Source organism: Condylura cristata, unplaced genomic scaffold (genome assembly GCF_000260355.1).
Source record: "Condylura cristata isolate star-nosed mole 26May11 unplaced genomic scaffold, ConCri1.0 scaffold00005, whole genome shotgun sequence".
In the NCBI taxonomy this organism is placed as follows: Eukaryota; Metazoa; Chordata; class Mammalia; order Eulipotyphla; family Talpidae; genus Condylura; species Condylura cristata.
The window spans coordinates 45,872,557-45,890,685 of NW_004567106.1; the positions used below are offsets into that span (position 1 = coordinate 45,872,557).

The 18,129-nt window shown below is 38.4% G+C and overlaps 1 protein-coding gene across 14 annotated transcripts in view; it reads right to left on the reverse strand.

Annotated features, from left to right (window-relative positions):
- Positions 1-18,129, reverse strand: part of NRCAM (neuronal cell adhesion molecule) — a 179,243-nt gene that overhangs the window by 47,029 nt on the left and 114,085 nt on the right. For all 14 annotated transcript variants that reach the window (XM_012720888.1, XM_012720886.1, XM_012720880.1 and 11 more), the window contains 6 exons: positions 16,535-16,731; positions 15,338-15,460; positions 11,003-11,173; positions 8,586-8,697; positions 5,608-5,792; positions 4,133-4,264 (listed from right to left, as the gene is read on the reverse strand). In XM_012720888.1, the coding sequence (XP_012576342.1) occupies positions 4,133-4,264; positions 5,608-5,792; positions 8,586-8,697; positions 11,003-11,173; positions 15,338-15,460; positions 16,535-16,731 (920 nt within the window). The remainder of the gene's footprint in view (positions 1-4,132; positions 4,265-5,607; positions 5,793-8,585; positions 8,698-11,002; positions 11,174-15,337; positions 15,461-16,534; positions 16,732-18,129) is intronic.

Genomic DNA, 18,129 nt, shown 5'->3' on the forward strand with positions numbered 1-18,129 from the left:
CAATTCTGTCCTGCTGTATGCTACAGTTTTTGCTGTCTTTTGCCTCCCTCTACCTCTCTGCCATTCTTTCCCCCTATCATTGCTAGAAGCATCTGTGGGGAGCAAAACTCAGCAAACTGCAGATGAGAAACAAATCCCAGTCCAAATTCCATCCTGGTCCCCAAATCTCAAGGGCAATTATGTTTCGGGGAGCACAAATTCAGGAGGCAACTATCAAACAGGGTAAAAGGGGAGAGGTGCAGGACTCCTCCTGCTTTTATTGTTTTCTTTCTGACAGTTTCCTTCCTCATTTACTTTTTATGTTGGATCAGGAGACTTTAGCACAAGCTGGAGAGTCTGGCTCACTTTGAACTTAGCTGTTTAGACTGAGTTTTTAAGCCAAGAGTCTCAGCAGAAGCTGTAGATGAGCCAGCTGCTGAGGGCAGGAGTGGAGAACAGCTGTGCCTTTGCAGTATCGCCCTGCAGGGAGCCGTGAGGGTGCCTGCCAGGCGCTGCAAGTCAGTCTCCTCAGTGAGCAGTGCACGTTTCTCTTGGCTACCTCATGCTCTTGGTGTCAACACACAGCAGCAGCAGCACAGGCAGCCTGGCGGGGCTCCTCTGCTTTGTGGGCAGGCTGCGTGGTGTTTCTATCCGGGAGAGAAACTGTTGGGGGGTGGGGGTGAGGGGCGTCAGCGCTAAGACATGAGGGAGGTGAACCACCCTGGACCTGAGGTGTCATAAAATTCAGACTCTGGCCCTCCCTGGTGGCGCAGCGGGTTAAAGCGCAGCACTGAGAATCTGAGGCCACTTCCGCATGAGTTCGATTCCCGCCTGCCCCGGAGGTGACCACATGGTGAGCCAGACCTCTCCTGACCCGCCCGCTGCTCCCCTCAGCAGTGTACTTCGTCGATCTGCCTGTTCTGCTCCCCACTCTGTCTCTGGTGAAGCCTCTCGCCGCCCCTGAGCCTCTGGCCTGTACCCCAGTTCTGTATGAATAAATAAATAAATCTTAAAAAAAAAAATTCAGACTCTACCACTGCTCATCCTCATTTTTTCCTTCCAGGGGGACTTAACTAATGCTTTGTGGATGAAGACAATGAATTGATTTGGAAATTTACTTGAAAGGTTTTTTTTCTCTTTCTGCCCTGGACCAAATCAGATGATTAGGGGTTAGAGTAGAAGAGTCTAACTCCAGAACCACTCTTCAGCAGCCCCTACCCAAACAGGTGTTCCTCAGTGACCGTCCCTCCAGCATATCAGCAAAAGGATAACACCTATGAGTGCATTTTCAAAGCTCTTAATACAACTCTAGCCAGGAGATCCCCCAAGAGGCACTGCCTGCCAGGTTAGGAAGGACAATAAGCTAAGCAAATCAGGAGGAAAAATCAGCTTCATTATTTAATCTCCCCTGGTTCTTGTGTCTTTCTTTCAGCTACATCTCAATTTTCCTGGCTTATCATTGTGCTATGGCTGCAGAGCTCAAGGATTTCTCTTGTCAGCATGCCCTGGCTCCCTGGTTTTCAGGCTGAACAGGGAGACTGGTGGCTCTCCCACTTGTCAGTTTCGCTCTCCATCCTTCTCAGGTCCACTGTTCAGCCTTCTTTAAATGGGCACAGCTCTTCTGAGCTGTAAAATGTGCTGCCAAGGTGCCGGGCACCACCCTTTATTGTAATGCTGCATGCATTCCTGAGCAAATCAGGTGTAGTAGTATAAAGCTTCGTTCTGGGCTTTCTTCCACTCTTTTTCTGTTTTCATTCCTATACCTCTGAAGATAGCAGCGGCTCCCCTCACAGTCACAAAGCACTCTCTGCATTTCTTCCTGAGCCAGTCATGGTTAAAGCTGGCAGTGGAAATATCCAAACCCCATTGCTTTAGAATATTTTCTCCCAGGAACACATTTCCAGGCAGTAATTACAGGCTGTCTGTTTCAAGTATGTGATGACTACTGTATTGGGTGACACAAACTAATGACTAATAAACACTGAGGGAACAGGGCCACAGTTCTCTGTCTAGACCCATGACTGCAAGTCCTTGTTGGTGAGAAGTGCGGGCAGAATGTACCAGAAGTTTTCAGGTCCATCATAGAAGATGGTTTGGGAGAAGCCAGTTTAATGGGACTTTTAGTTATGCAAAAGTAGAACCAATATTTGATTCTGGCTTGGAGGCACTAAGAGGCCAAGCTGTTCTAGATCACGTACTTGCAGGTCATCTTTATTGTGAGTAGAGAATATCTTTAAAGATTATTATGATATTGATTGGGGTGTGACCCTGAGGCTGCATTTTAAAGAGAAATTGATTTCCTCTCTCTGGTCTACCAGAAGCTCTGTGCCCCCAAGAAAGGAAATTGTTCAAAGATTCTGCTGTGGGCAGCAGGTGCTGGCAGGTCAAGTTGAGAAAAAAAAAAAGAGCTGGTAGGTTCTCTGTGGGTGACCATGGCTTAGGAAGCTGGAGCAGGGGGTGTGTTATCCATCTTAAGGTTTTATTCTTTGCTTTGCTGTAATTTTCTTCTGTTATTCTCAAACTTTAAAAAAAATTTTACATTATTCTTCATTTTGTACATTTTTTTCATCTCAGTTGTAATCCTCAGGACTTCCCATCACCTCTACACCCAGGTGACATCTCCATAGTCCCATGTGCTCTTTCCGTTTTGGTCTCGTTCCCCTCTCCTCCCCTATAGAATGTCTCTGGTTTATAGTTGTTAGTTGATGTTCTTTTTTACTTTATTAAATTACTACCTCTCTCTCTCTCTCTCTCTCTCTCTCTCTCCCCCCCTCTCTATATATGCTCTCTATATATGTAGAGAGATATCTACTATCTATCTATCTATCTTTTCCCTGATCCATTACATTCCTACTATGAATGAAACCATCTGGCATTTTTCTTTTTCTTTCTGGCTTATTTCATTAAGCAAGATCTTTTTCAGTTCCATCCATGTTACCGCTCTACTCTCAAACTTTTAACCAAGCTTTGTGAAAATGGTCTTTGCTGTGATTTAGAAGATTAACGGAAGGGCCCACGGCCACAATTTGGGGATGTGTGCCAGGCAGCATAGGAAGCAGACTGAGCGAGCTGGCAGTGGGGCAGGACCGAGCGACACAGCAGCGAGCTGGGTAAGCCTTGCTCTAGGGTGACCTCAGCTACATGCGGGGAGGAAAGCAGGCTAGAGTGAGTGTCCAGCGTAAGACCCCAGTCAGGGGACATATTTTTCTTTGGGTGTTAAATGGGATTGTGTTCTCTGAAGACTGGAAAACTTGTGAAGAGTTGGGCTATGTTTAGAAATGAAAAAACTCTACATTAAAACAATGTTGTTTCTTATTCTTGTCATATTTGATGGTTCTCTTTCTAGTCTTCCCACCCATCTCTGCTAGGATTTGTCCATAAATCTCTTGACATTTCAAACAAAGGAGATAGTCTAAACTTTTCGATGATGTTTATTTGTCACCCTGCTCTGTCATTCTTTCTGTAATCCATGCAGAAAATATTGCCAGCTCCCAATCAACACATACCATTAGGTTAACAGCATCCAGTCATAACAAACACTTAAGGAAATAAAATAGAAAACTAAAGGAAGCTGGTGCCTTTGGTTAGCTTATATACTGCTTCCTTCTTAACCCAAATTATTTTATCACCTTTTGATCCCTGTTGATCTGTAGCTGCAGGATATGCCTTCCCCAAATCATCAGAGAAGCCTTTCCTAAGATATCCAGAGCAGACATGTGTGTCTCCCTGGCCTCTGGGCTTTGAGACTAACTTCTGTCATCACCTTAGAGAATAAAGGATACCCAGATTCAGGATCATCTCTACAGGGAAAAATCTGTCTTATGACAGAACAAACATCTAGATCATCTAAGGCCTTGTCATGAGTTACGGGCTCCTCCTCTTGTGAGATATCCTCTCCCCTTGCTATACCAGGCCGCTATCCTAATTTTTAGTTTAGGATATAAACCCTCAGTCTGTCTACTGATTTCAGAATTTAAAATTAAATTACTCCTATATGTTATTTAAATTGGTCTTTTATTCTAATAATTTTTGTCCATTTGTTTGCTTGACCAGCCCAAGAAGAACCCTGAGGGGTAGGGAAGCTTCCCCCCTGCACTCCATGTAGCTATATTGTAAAAAAAATACTGAAACACAGCCAATCACAGAAACTTACTTTCTATTGGGACTCCATTTGATAACCAGCTAATTCTGGGCTTGGGGTTGCCATTAGCTCTGCAGATCAGGGTCCCATTCTCTCCTGGGGACAGCACAAGATTTTGTGGTACCATGATCCAATATGGAGCCGCTTTTTGAGGAAAGAAAAAGATCTGAATCAAAATGAAATATTCTAGCTAACTGCATATATCAAGTTATTTCAAAATGAAAATAAGCATTTTGCAAAAACATTTGTTGGCTTAATTCTTGCAGTGAATAGACTTAAGTGTTCACAGAGTGATTTATATTTGCAAAAGGATGTTTAAAGAGACAAGTTGACAGAATATGTGAATTTTTTTTCCTTAGACCCTTATATCATCTTGTTTTACATTAAGTTAATCAGACATCAAAAAAGTGACAGATGTATCTGAGGTTGTAGAGTAATTTAAAGAAACATGCATTTAAAATCTCAAGCCCATAGAACACATATAAATATAAAATTAGGAAGCATTTTTTTAAAGCTTCATTTTTGAAAAGTTGCAAAGCTAGTATAGTGTCCCCTAAGCCCTATCACCCAACTTTTTCTAATATTAACATCTTCACCATGATACACCACAAACAAGAAGTTAACATTAAATATAACAGCATGCATTATTTGGATTTCCCCATTTTCCACTAATCTTTTGTTTCTACTCCATGCCTGCTGTGTTTACCTGTCACATCTCCCTCCTTAGTTTCCTCCAATCTGACAGTTTCTTGGTGTCCCTTGTCTTTCATGACTTGAGAGTTTTAAAGAGTATTGATCAGTTTTAAAGAGCATTGATCAATAGGTAGAATGTCTTTCAGGTTCAGTTTATTTGATGTTTTCTCATGGGTAGACTGAGGTTTGGGTGATGGACCTTTCCAATTGCATCATATCAGAGATTACATTGTATCATATGATTTATTACTGGTTATGTTAACCTTGATCATTTGGTTAAGGTGGTAACTGCCAGAATTCTCCATTACAAAGTCACTAATTCCTGTTTCCATAAAACAGCCATTAGAAGTGAATTTCTAAGCCCAGTCCACACTCATGTCCCATCTCTATGAAGAATTTGCATATTTTTATTAAAACTACTTTACTAATTTTCTTGGGAGACAGGTCCTTAATTCTATGTAAATATCCTGTTCTTCCCTAAAGTTTCATCCACTAGTTTCAGCCTTCATGGGGGATCTTGCCTGCAGCAGCCAGGGAGTCTAAAGGTGATTTTCTATTTTCCTCATTCCATCTATATATATTGAGATTCTATACAGAAGATTTAAGGGAAAGAAATTTTTAGCCTGATTTAGATATACTATAAGTAGCAACAAGAACAGAGTCAAGGTTCTTTGAATGTTGACATAAACTTATATTTATTATTATTGAAAAATATCATCAAAAGCATATCTGACTGAAGATTTAGCTAAATTCCTTATTAAGTCAAGAACAACACACTTTAAACAATGATGTACCTTTAACTGTGACAGAAATTGTATGATGAATGGCTCCTAATGCATTTTTTGCTATACACTGGTAATTTCCAGAGTCTGCTTCTGAAACCTGAGTGATCTGCAGAGTTTTCTTAAAGTTCCTATAAAATGTTCGGTTGACTGGCAGCGTTCCGTCTTCTTTTATCCAATAAATAATAGGGGTAGGCCTGATAGGATAAATAAAACATGATATTACCAAAAAAAAATTATGTGTGACTGTTATTGAGGGCAAACTGTATGCACATTTATAACAAATTCTTCATATAAAGATCATGAAAAGTATAGATATGTTAACTCATATCAAACTTTTATAAAAAATGCTCAGTCTTCTATTTAATTTGCTAATCTGCAGCTTTCACATCATTAGAACCACACTAATCCATACTACACCACAAACACAGACTTCAGACATGCAAAAACTGCAGTGAGATGCAGTGAAAACTCTGGCCTGAGTTATTTTGTTGAAGGGACCTAATTATTTTCTTCAATGTTGTTATCCTCTGGGGAATTCTTGGGAATTCTACAAGGAGGTACTATGTCAATCAAAAGAATTACTATGAAATGAAATGAATGATAGTTATTTCTTATCAGCTAGAGTTAAAAATGTACAGAAAATGAGATAATATTTATATGTGTGTGTGTAAATATATACATGTATGCATATATCTGTGCCTGTGAACTTTAACACATCACATTCCCTTTTCAACTATTTTATAACAGGCCATCTGATGATGAAAATGAAATAACAGGAGGAATAGCATACTTTTATAATCTTATTATTAGTAGTATCTTAAAATATTACCAGTTGATAAGCATAGATAAAGCTCATGTATTACTCATACCCTTTCTTACGGATTTGCTTTTCTTATTAAATCATAACATAAAAGAACCAGATGAAAAGCTAGAATGCAGGCTTGAAGTGAGAAGGACTGCTTCAAATTCCCAGCCCTGTCTGAAAAATGTTCTCCCACTTGGATCCTGGCCTCTTTGGACCTCAGTTTCTTGAGTTGACTTAATGAGGATAATAATGTTTGTCTTGAGCTAATGACTTTAGATGGTTTTCTTGAGGGTAAAATAAAAATCGATTCAGTGCAAACATTTATCAAGCACTGATATAAACCAAATGCTGAGCTGTGTTTTGGGAAGAGATAAATGAAAAAAGAATGGCCCAGGCACTCAGGAAATCACAATACCTGTCATTAGAAAAGCAAGTGGGATTAATTAATTGTGGAATTGTTTCTCATTTCTTTGGTTGAATAAAAATAAGTGAGCATATATTTGATGAATAGCTTCTAAAATAAAACATGCTGAGGGCCAAAAAAGAGAACATGTGAAATCATTTTGAAAACCTAAAGATATTATCAGTGTACTATGATAGCATAATAGCACTGCATCATGATCCACACCTCATGATCTCATCTGAAGGTGAGCAGGGGATACCTGACATCGCTTACAAATGACTAAGTCATTAATTATTTTGGAGGATGACTAATCCACTTGAGCAGTAGTTAAGGATTAAAAATATTATTGATTGTACGAGTCTCATACCTATTGCTTCGTAATCAATAAAGCCTCATTTTTAGTTTTACAATATTTATCAATTTTCAAGCACCAAATCATATTGTAATTTTTTATCTAAGATGTCATTTGTGGGAGATAGAATCGCTAATTCTGAGAACGAGTCTCCCAACTTTCCAAAGCTTAGAAGTTAGTAGAATAAGCCAGTTTTTCCCACAACGAAGATGAAAGTTTCAAGTTTTTTTTTTTTTTTTTTTTTTTGCTGGTGGTGTTTTATTTTCTGGTGGGAAAGAAGGATATTAAACAAGTCTTTAAGGGAATATTGCTCATTTTCAGTTAATTGGTAAACTCAGTGGCTTGTAGTGTGATTTCCTGACATGGGTAACAGGGGGCTTCACTTGCTTCTTGAGGTAAAATTACTCTTTGAGGTGGATTCTGAGAAGGAATGTGAGTTACCATGGCAAGGATAACACAGATCACAACTGAAGAGGCAAAGTGTTCCTGAGATCCCATTCAAAGTTTTCAGCAGACAAAAAGTACCAATAGTACTTGTTCCATGCCAGGCCGAAGAGGGGGCTAAGTAAAAGCTTGCCTCTTGTGCGCACCTAATGTAACAGTTGATCTTGTATCTGAGCAAGGTGTCCCTGAAACTCCTACGCAGGGGACAGGGCTGCTGGGGGTGATATCCACTTGGGCATGTGTACATAGGTGATATGTGCAAAGAAGTGGGGCTTGGCCGTGTGACTTTCCAACAGGACATAATATAAGGGATTGTGTCAGTTCCATAACTAAGTGCAGGACCTAAGAGGCCTCAGATGTATGCTTTAGATGCCAGGAGAATAGCATATTTGTTTTCTCTGTATATCACATAGGAGTGAAATAACAGTGTTTATCTTTCTCTGTCTAGCTTATTTCCTTAAGCATAATTCCCTCCAGGTCCATTCATGTTGTTGTACATGACAGGATACCATCTTTTCAGTAGCTGAACAGTGTTCCATTATACATCAGTGTATTTATGTGCATATCTATCCTATATATTAATTGGTCAATCAATGGTCATTGAATTGTTTTTAAGCTGCTAAATTTTGAGGTATTTGTTACAAAATAGTAGCAACATAATGCATTCTAAGAATAATCACAGCAAATCACAACATGATTATTAATACTTATTTCTTTGTTTTGAATTTTTTATTAATGAGATGCCATTGTTTTACTCCTTGTTAATATTGATACTTATTTCAAGATGAACACATTACAGTAACAAAATATTTACCAACGATAGGAAATTCATATGGTCTATTTTGGAAATAATTATCAAATTTTTCTTAATTCATGATGGAATCAGTGTAAGACGATGACTCTTCGTATGATACTCATGCCTTTCTACCAATCTACTATGTCTTTGTAAGAAACATATAGCAAGACAGAAAGTGTTGACTCACAGGCCTTCTGCAATGCACTCAAGTGAAAGGACATTCCCTCTTAACTCCTCTTTGTTACTTGCACTGCCTTCTGGAGTTAAAAATGTTGGTGGCCGCTCTCTATTTGATTTAGCTGCAAATCAGAAAATCAATGTGCATAAATATTATGAATATGCATTTCTAGAACACAGTTCACTGTCTAAACATCTAGTCCACTTTTAAAACCATTTAACATTGATTGTGAAATTTGTAAAACTACACATACACACTCTGTCTTGCACGCAGCCATCACTCACTCCATTCGCCAGGAACAGAAACAATTTTGGTCACACAAGCACTAATGGAAGGTCGAGTTTACTTTTGCACATTTCCTTAATTTGAGTTAGGGTTTCATGAATGTTCAGTATGTTGGCAAAATTTCAAAATGTAGACATAGAAAAGCAAATAATTAGCCATCCTTTAAGATTAGTGCTCATGTCAAAGCCAAAATTAGCTGTACACTGGAAGGTGTTAAAGTTTTCTGAAAGATATGATTATGAAAGGGATATTTTGTTTATACTAGGTTTTCACATCAAGCCAATTCCATTTATTAATCATGTAAGTAAATCTGAGGTGGATGGCTAACACTCGAGATCCCCAAATGCTAGATTTATGGAAAAGAAAACAAGAGTTACTGACACAGGTTGTCAAATTGTAGGCCACAAATGAAGAATAGTGGCGGAGTTATATATAATCTGAAATTGGTTTCCTCAATGGAAAAATAAATAGGGCTCAAGTCAAAGATTTCAGGGAGATTTATGTAGGTCAGTTTCTTTTTTATAGAGCTCTTTCTAAAATGTGGCTCTATCTTCTGATGTCCACTCAAAAAGCTAAGTAGAAGTGATACTCTCTAAGGTTCAGAAGACTTTGGCTGTTTGCAACACTTTAATGCATTACCTATTTGATGCTCACAAAAACTGACTGAAAATGTAAGGCATGAATTATTCTCATTTCTTAGAAGAAAAATTCTAGATAAGGCATTACTTGTAAGAAACTAGAAACTTCCTAAGATTAGAGAGACTGTAGAAGGAAGCTTACCTCTCTGAAATAACTTGGGGAATGGTTTTGAGGTCTATATTCCCCAAAATAATATTAAAGTAAAATAAATAGGGGCAGGAGCTGTGATGGAATCTTAATTTTTTACTTTATATCTCAAGGGTGAAAAATTAATAGAGCAAATATTCTGCATTATAGATAATTAAAAATACCCCTCTCTCTAGAACCCATTACATGCATTGATAGATTCTATACTGAAAGCCTTATTTTCCTTAAGGAAATCAAATTCTTTTCTTTTTAAGAGAATGATGTTAAGTCCTCTAATTTTAAAAAGAGTACTTCCATTTAAGATAGTGACTCAGTTTTAACACAACTAGGAAAAACACTATTGTTAATTATATGGATAATGTCATGTGAAAACAAATGGGAAGTGTGATGATTTACTAACAAAATCCATTTAGTATTAGTTGTTACACACTACTAAAGCTTTGATGAATTAGCATTATAGCAGATTATTATTTAGTTCATGAGACAAGTTTATGAACAAGACAAAATAACGAAATATACAATTCTGAACATACATTAAAGATTTCTCCAAACTATGTGAAATGGTTCTTTACATGAAAACAGTTATATAAATTTTATTATTATGCATACAACATATAAACGTTTAGTGACATATTTGAAGTCTCAAATTTTATAAGAAACACACTTATTCTCATGGTATTAAACATATAATTAGGAATTTCATATAGAAATAAGGTTAAACAGCCATGGAGGTGAAGTTAGTGAACTAAATTCTACAATGAGGGAGGAAATATCAGTTACAATCACCGTAACTCACCACCATAAAACTCAGTGTCACTCAAATTAGCAGCTATAGTGTCATTCAATTCATCCACTGAAATAAACAGAATAATATGAAGAATGCACAAACGTAGGGGAGAACGGTCAAAAAGTATTGGGCAACAAAAGCAAATGTATACAGTGAGGCTGACAAATTGTCAACCCAATCAAGTAAAACACAGTGTTTTACATTGTACTTGACTAACTCATAATTCACTCAGCCACCCCCAGCCAGTTACGATGTGAGCATATAACTCAAGCTGCAGAACTGCCAATGATAGGCATTGTGGCATAAAACACAGGCAAATGCTCAGTACACCAAGCAGATTTAGAAAACTATCATGGAAACAGTAATGGCACTAACAGCAAAAATGTAAAATACTGCCTTTCAGGTGGGCATCTTCTTTACAACACATGCCGACATATTAGTGCCTATTCACAGCTAGTTTCCAGATCAATAAACCTGTTTACTTCAAAGTGAACAGTATTTAATAAGTAATATATTGCACATATTTCAAACATCACTCAAAGAATGATTCAGGAAGCTGAACTCTTACCTGAAATCACCTTCACAGAAATAGGTTGCTTCTGCTGTATGGTTTGAGTGTGATTAAATCTGGCATAACAGATATAATCTTCACGGGTGTCCTCTGGGAGAACATTGGAAAAATATAGGTCTCCATTCAGACCCTGGGAAACCCTCTCACTTTGTGGAAGTCTTTGAAAGGCTAGAGAAAGACAGAGAGAGCTAGGTCATTCCAGCATAGAAGGGCCACTTTCTAGCTTAGCAAGACAGATGCATCTATGAGAAGTTCTGTGAAATAAACTTTTTTCTCTATACAATTCTCTGAGCAAAAGCAAACAAATGAAAGAGAGAAAAAAAAAAACCACAACACATTAAAACTCCAAGTGAGCCTACCCCGATCGTAATCTTTCTAAGGTGGGGAAAGAGGTGAAAGAAGTATTATACAGCGAAAAGCTTTATTAAGCAAGTATAACCCAACAAAGAATTAAATTTCAATTTGTGTGACTTTACCTATAATTTTAAAAAATTTTTGTTATCTATTTTACATCATCCTTTCTTTTTGTACAATGTCCGCTTTCTCCTCTCGGGTGTAGTCCCTGTGTAATTCCCACCACCACTTCACCTGTGCACCATCACCACAGTCCCTGGTGTCTTCCCTCCCTTGTTCTGACCTGTCTCCCTTCTTCTCCCCTGCAGAATGTCTCTGATTTATAATTGCCTGTGAATTTTGTTTTTTATTTATTATAACTAATTTTTTCCTGATTCCTTGTTTATTGCAGCCCCATTTTCCTACAATTTTAATTAGCCCCTAATTGTTAAACACACACAGACCCACCCCTGCCTTTAGAAAATGTGTTAAGGAAACATGTTAATGCAGGTTGCCTCTACATGTATGGTCAGAAACCAAATACTGGGGCATACTTAACAGTCAGCTGAGGCCTGTGCTCAGCCTTGGGTTTTCTGGGGTCCCTGTCTGACTCAGTTCGTGATCTAACTGAAGGGCCAGGCAGGACCCAGTGCCACAGTGACAGGCACAGTGACTGAGTGCTGTGATGTGGTCCTCAGAGGCCTCCCTCACCACCCAGGCCTTCTCTTTACTGAATTGCTTGTCATCTTCTACTACACAATGTATTTTATGTGCCCCACTGACTCCCGGCTACAATTCAAGTTCGAGGAGGACAGAATGACACCTGCTTTCTCTATTGCTGTGGCACTAAAATCAACTAGGCCCTTACCAGGGGTTCCATAAATATTCATTGGAAGATTAAATGAATACTTATCAGCACTCTGAATTTTCAGTTTCTTTTTTTTTTCAGGATTTGTGCATTGCATTGAAAGTTAATTATACAGCCATAAAACACTGTAAATGGTCAGTATATTCAAAAGTTCTTGATAAAACTTCAAGACTTTATGTCATGAAGTTTCCATTGCACCTTAAATATAATACAAATTGCACTATGTTGGATCTGTGTAAATAACATGAAAAAATACCACTATAAAACTTGATCTATTATAAAGAGACTTGGAAAGAAGACTTCAAGGAAACACCATATTATGCTATCATATTCCACTAATAATACTTCAGTTTTTCAAAATGATTTCCCCTTTTTTACCTCTTTATATTCTCAGCATGTCTTACTTTAGAAGCTATTGTATCAAATATATGTTCAATTATGCTTTGTTCTTTCTTGATCTTGTCTCTCCTTTTCTTGATAATTATGATCTGACTTTCCAGTTTTATGTTTGACAATTTACTTCCTCTTGGGTCCACTTCAGGGGTGGAAGGAGGATTTTCTACATAGGGAGAAAAGGTGGGGTGGAGTCCCACTGATGTATAGTGAATTTTCCATGTGCTGTCTAACCCACACCACGGAGCTTCTGACTCAGTTCACAGAGTCTACACTGGAAGGGTTCTTCAGCTCTGACGTGAGAGAATAGGAAAAGTAACACGACCTGGGGGCCTGAGGTCAGGAGTTTGTCTCCTGGGGGTATCCTACATTGTGCTCCTTCTACAGCAGGTGTCTTTGCTACCATTTCACAAGATGCAAAAAACTATAGCTAAAATCTAGCAGCTTTAGGGGCCTCCTGGTGGTGCAAGGGGTTAAAGCGCAGCACTGTGAAGCTCTTTGAAGCCACTGCAGCATGAGCTTGATCACCAGCCAGGGAGGTGATTCACATGTCTGAGCAGATCTCTCCTGTCCTGTCCACTGCTCCCCTCTGCCATATATTTCAGTCAATATGGCTGTTGACACTTGCATACATTCTGTCTCTGGTGAATCCTCTCACCCCTCACCCCACACACACCTCTGGTCTTTACCCCAGTTCTTGTATGCATAAATAAATAGATCTTAAAAAAAAAAAGCTAGCAGCTCCCTAAGGCTGGAAAAGGCAAGGAATGTGGAGTCAGAGTTTAAAAGAGCATTGGTTAGACATGTTACCGAGTTCTTGGTGAAGATGAAGGTTTGGTTGGCTGTTGTTAATTTGTGATTTTAAGCCATTAATGCCTGGGAGAAAGGTTGTTTCAAAAACCAGCACACACACAAAAATGTACATTTATTTATTGAATACAAGAGGTTAAAGATAACCATACATTTATTTCTCCCATTTTGTTGTATTTTATTATTACTATTTTGTGTGTGTATGTAGAAGAACTGGGTGTAAGTCAGATTCACCAGAGGCGGAGCAGGTCAGGTAGATTTATTGAAACACACTGACAAGGGCAGCAGCGGGCAAGACACGAGAAGTCTGCTGCACCGTGTGGGTCAGCTCTTTGGCCTGGAATCAAACTCAAGCTGTGGTGGTGACAGCGCTGAGACTCAACATCTCTAGGCCACTAAGGACATTCCTGTTGTATTTTATTACTGATGGTGATGGCAGAGCAAATGAACATGAATGGGACTTCATGAGAATGATATTACTTTGCTCTTTGAGTTCTTTTGCATGATATTTGTAAAAATGGTGTAGGCAGATAGCAATAACTTTGCAAGAAGAAAAATGACTTCAGGGTGATAGAGATTCAAATATTTTTTCATATTCCAGATGCAATTTTATTCAAAAGGTCCAGGTGCTTTGTATAGCCTCAAACATCCATAAACGGCACAGCTAGCAATGCAATGTGGGAAGAATTATTTATCAAGTGGTTTTGAGATTTTATACATGTAGACCTCTCTTTATTAAGAGGGAAGTTAATCATTTTTGAGTAAGAATAAAGAACCAAACTGGGTCTCATTTTGGTGGTGACATTTGCAGACTGTTATTCTTGAAGGCATACATTTTACATTTTATTTATACTCATTTACACTTTATTTACTTATTCTTACAGATTCTGTAAAAGCTGTTATGTAATCATTGGAAAGGACGCTTGTGCATTTTTCATTTACATATTTATTTCTATATTGTGTTATCTTCTGTGAATACTTTCATACAAATGTCAAAAATGGAAATTAGGGCCCTCCCTGGTGGCGCAGCGGGGTAAAGCACAGCACTAAGAAGCTAAAAGCCACTTCAGCATGAGTTCGAGCCCGCCTGCCCTGGAGGTGACCCACATGGTGCGGCAGACCTCTCCTGACCAGCAGTGTACTTCAACAGTTGGCCTGTTCTGCTCCCCACTCTCTCTGGTGAATCCTCTCACAGCCCCTGCACCTCTGGCTTGTACCCCAGTTCTGTATGCATAAATAAATAAATCTTTTAAAAAATGAAAATTAAATGTTACAGCTAAATTCTATCTCTCTTTGTTCTCTAAGGCATATACACAAGAACTGAAGCCATGCTATTACTGATCACTAAATTTCCGGTAAAGTCACTCTCTAATGTCTGGGAAGAAAGGTCGAAGTGCTGGCCTTCCTGACCTTTTCTGTCACTATCCCCTTAAGTCACTCAGTCTGGATACATGGTCTCCTGCGGGCCTGTGCACACACCAGGGTGTGCCCACCTTGTGTGTGAAATACCAGCGTTCCTTTCCCTCCAGGTAGTTAGGGGCATGCCTTACTCTCTCAATCCTTTAGGGCCCTGCTCAAAACTCTGCTTTATTATTTTTTTTTCACAGCACTTATTGCCAATGGACACCTGTTTTCCAATTCACTTACTCCTCCTTGCCCTCCACCCCTATTTACTTGACTGCAAAGAGTAAGTTCAATGAGAAGAGGAATTTAGTTCATTTAGGCCAGTGCCTGGTACATTGTAGGTGCTCAATAAAAGCAAGTGGATTAATGAAACGAAATGTTATTTCTTTTCAATTAGCATTCATTTTCCCAGGCATATGTAAAACATTTCACAAACATCTGAGTCACAAAAAGTAGTAAGTTATTATGATGCCAAATAACCATAAGACTCATGAAGAAAGTAAGTTCATACTGTTAAAACTTACAATTATCCATCCAGAATATTATAGGTGGTGGTAATCCAATTGGGGGCCTGCAGGGAAGTACTAAAGAGTGGCCATTTTGAAGTGTTATTGGTTCCAGTTTTTCTTTGGTCCACAATGGTGATCCTGTGATATAAAATAGTATCTCCTAAGTTAATTATGCATTTGAAAAAGTAAAAGCACTAAAAAGAAAAGCAAACTCAACTTTGGGGAAAATAGTAACTCAGGATATGTGTATGTTAAAATAAGGAGAAAATAATTTTTAAATACAGTGTGAAGTGAAAAAAAAATGGCAACTTTCATGCACTGCCATTAATAACATAAATTCAGAGCCAGGGACCATGTCTAAGAACTAATGTTACACAGATAATTAAGAAGAGACATAGTATTTTTACTACAAGTATGTTCTTCAAAAATAATTTAAAACACTTAAATGTCAAATAAATGTATGCCTATAGCTCTGAAGAGCAGAGTATTATATATATGTATACTTATTTATAAGACTGATGAGAGAAAACATGACATGTTGACCAGTCAGGAAAGATTATAAAATCGCCGTTCAGAACAAGCTTGTTTTAAACACATACCTACATAGGGACAGATCTACCTAGAAAGAAAAAAGGAATGAGTATCTCTTTGAATAGCTCATAAGTAATTTTAAAATTTTGATTTTGTGTATTTCTAAATAATTTTTTTCTATAATGAACATGTTACACAAGTAATAGAAAAAAAAATGACCAGAGCTGCAAGTAATCACTGCTTTTTAAGGACATGCTCTTGAGGTCATTGAGAAGATCTGGATACTGACTACTGTGAAAAGAGTCACCAATAACAAGGTCATGAGGCCACCAGATCACCAGTGAAATTTCTAAACTAAAATGTTTATAACGACACGTATACCTCAATTACCCACTTTATACTGAATAATTTTATCTGGCTTGTACAGGATGTTGGCTTGTTCACAAGATGGTGAGAAATAAATAATTAGGTCAATTATTACAGACTTGTATAAGTGACACATTGGATTGGAAAACCATTAGGCTGACAAACGTGTTCAGTAAACTGGAAAGGGCCATTAATTTTCATGCAAAACAAGGTGCTTTTTTATATGATGCAATAGCATTTGGATAATTAATAGATGCCGAGTCTTGGAGCAAAATCTGAAAAAGAATTTTTGTTTGGCTGACGAGTCCTACTTACTAGATGGTCGGACAATAATGTTGTTAGAAATTGCAGCTCCACGTCCATTCCTGGCTGTACACTGATAGACCCCCTCATAGGCCTCTGCTTTCCCTTCACTCATAATGTTGATTATGAGGGTTCCTGAGCCAGTCTTCATCGTGACAAGAGGGTCTTTATCTATGTCAAAATGAGTCCCATTTCGGGTCCATGAGAAGCTGTGCAACACAATAAAGAATTAAATTTGCTGAAGGTTCAGAAGAACAAGATTACTTACTCTTCAATAAATTCCCAGAAGTATTATGGGTTTCTAGAAATATTCGTTAGATTTTAATATTCAGTAAAAGAGCAGTAAGCACCATACCTGAAAGGGTCATTGAATCATGACTTAGATAAAAGTCATACATTTCAAGGTACAAGACTTTACGAGATACTAACCAAGACACCAAGTGAAACCAACCTGGCAAACAGATTGCCCATCACTTTTCAAGGAAAACACAGAAAATGGTCTCCCAGTGAAACTCTCTTGGAGCTTTACTACCACTTTAATTGTAAACTCCATTGTTAACAGAATTGAAAACCTGTCTCTCAATATCTGTTCTGGGCTAAAATGTGACAGGAAAGTTCCTCAAGACTACTATGCAAGTGAAGTTTAGCTATGATCAGGCCAGTTTCAAATGATCAAAAGTCAATGTGTAGGACAGGAAGAAGGGAAGAAATGGTTCAGAGATGTTTTAAATGTTGATTATTAACAGCAATAATTCCATATGAAATATATTTTGAAAAACTTTTTATTTTAGAGAAGATATAAATTTCCTAGGAAATATTTCAAAATCTCACCTGAAATGTTGTTTATACCAAAGATTGAATTCTATAAAAGTATAGTGCTTGTGTCACTAAATACTTTAAGACTGGTCACAAGTCAGCAGGACCATGCACATACAGTGGCAAGGAGCTCCAAGCTTGCACTGTGTTTAGGCTCAGGTGGGTGTTTCCTCCCGCTTCTTGTCCTTATAGCAGTGGGAGGTGGTGATTGATGCTTCTGGCTTGGAATAGGTAGAATCCAGGAATGTTGCTGAATATACTATAATGCACAGGATAACTCCTGCCCAGCAAAAAGGGTCCAGCTCAAAATATCAATAGTGGTGGGATACAGAAACTCTGTCTTACAGAGTGTCCAGTACTATCTAAGGGTAGAACTTAAGGGCAGCTCCATCAGAGGACAGCACAAAAAGGAAAGGGATGGAGCACTACAGGGTTTCTTTTCTTTTTAAGGCTTATTTATTTATGCATACAAGAACTGGGGTATAGATAAGAGGTGCGGAGGGGGGGGTGGTAGTGGTGAGAGGATTTACTAGAGACAGGGTGCAGAACAGGCAGATCAACTGAAATACACTGCTGAGGGGAGCAGCAGGAGAGGTCTGCTGCACCAAGTGGGTCAGCTCCCTGGCCAAGGATCGAGCTTGTGCTGCAATGGCTGTGAATAGTTTCACAGTGTTGTGACATAAGCCCTTGTGCCACCAGGGAGACCTGCTACAGAGTTCCTAATAATGTTTGAATCAAACCCTTGATGGAAGTGTCTGTCATCCTTGACTTAGTACTTTTTTTTTTTTTCC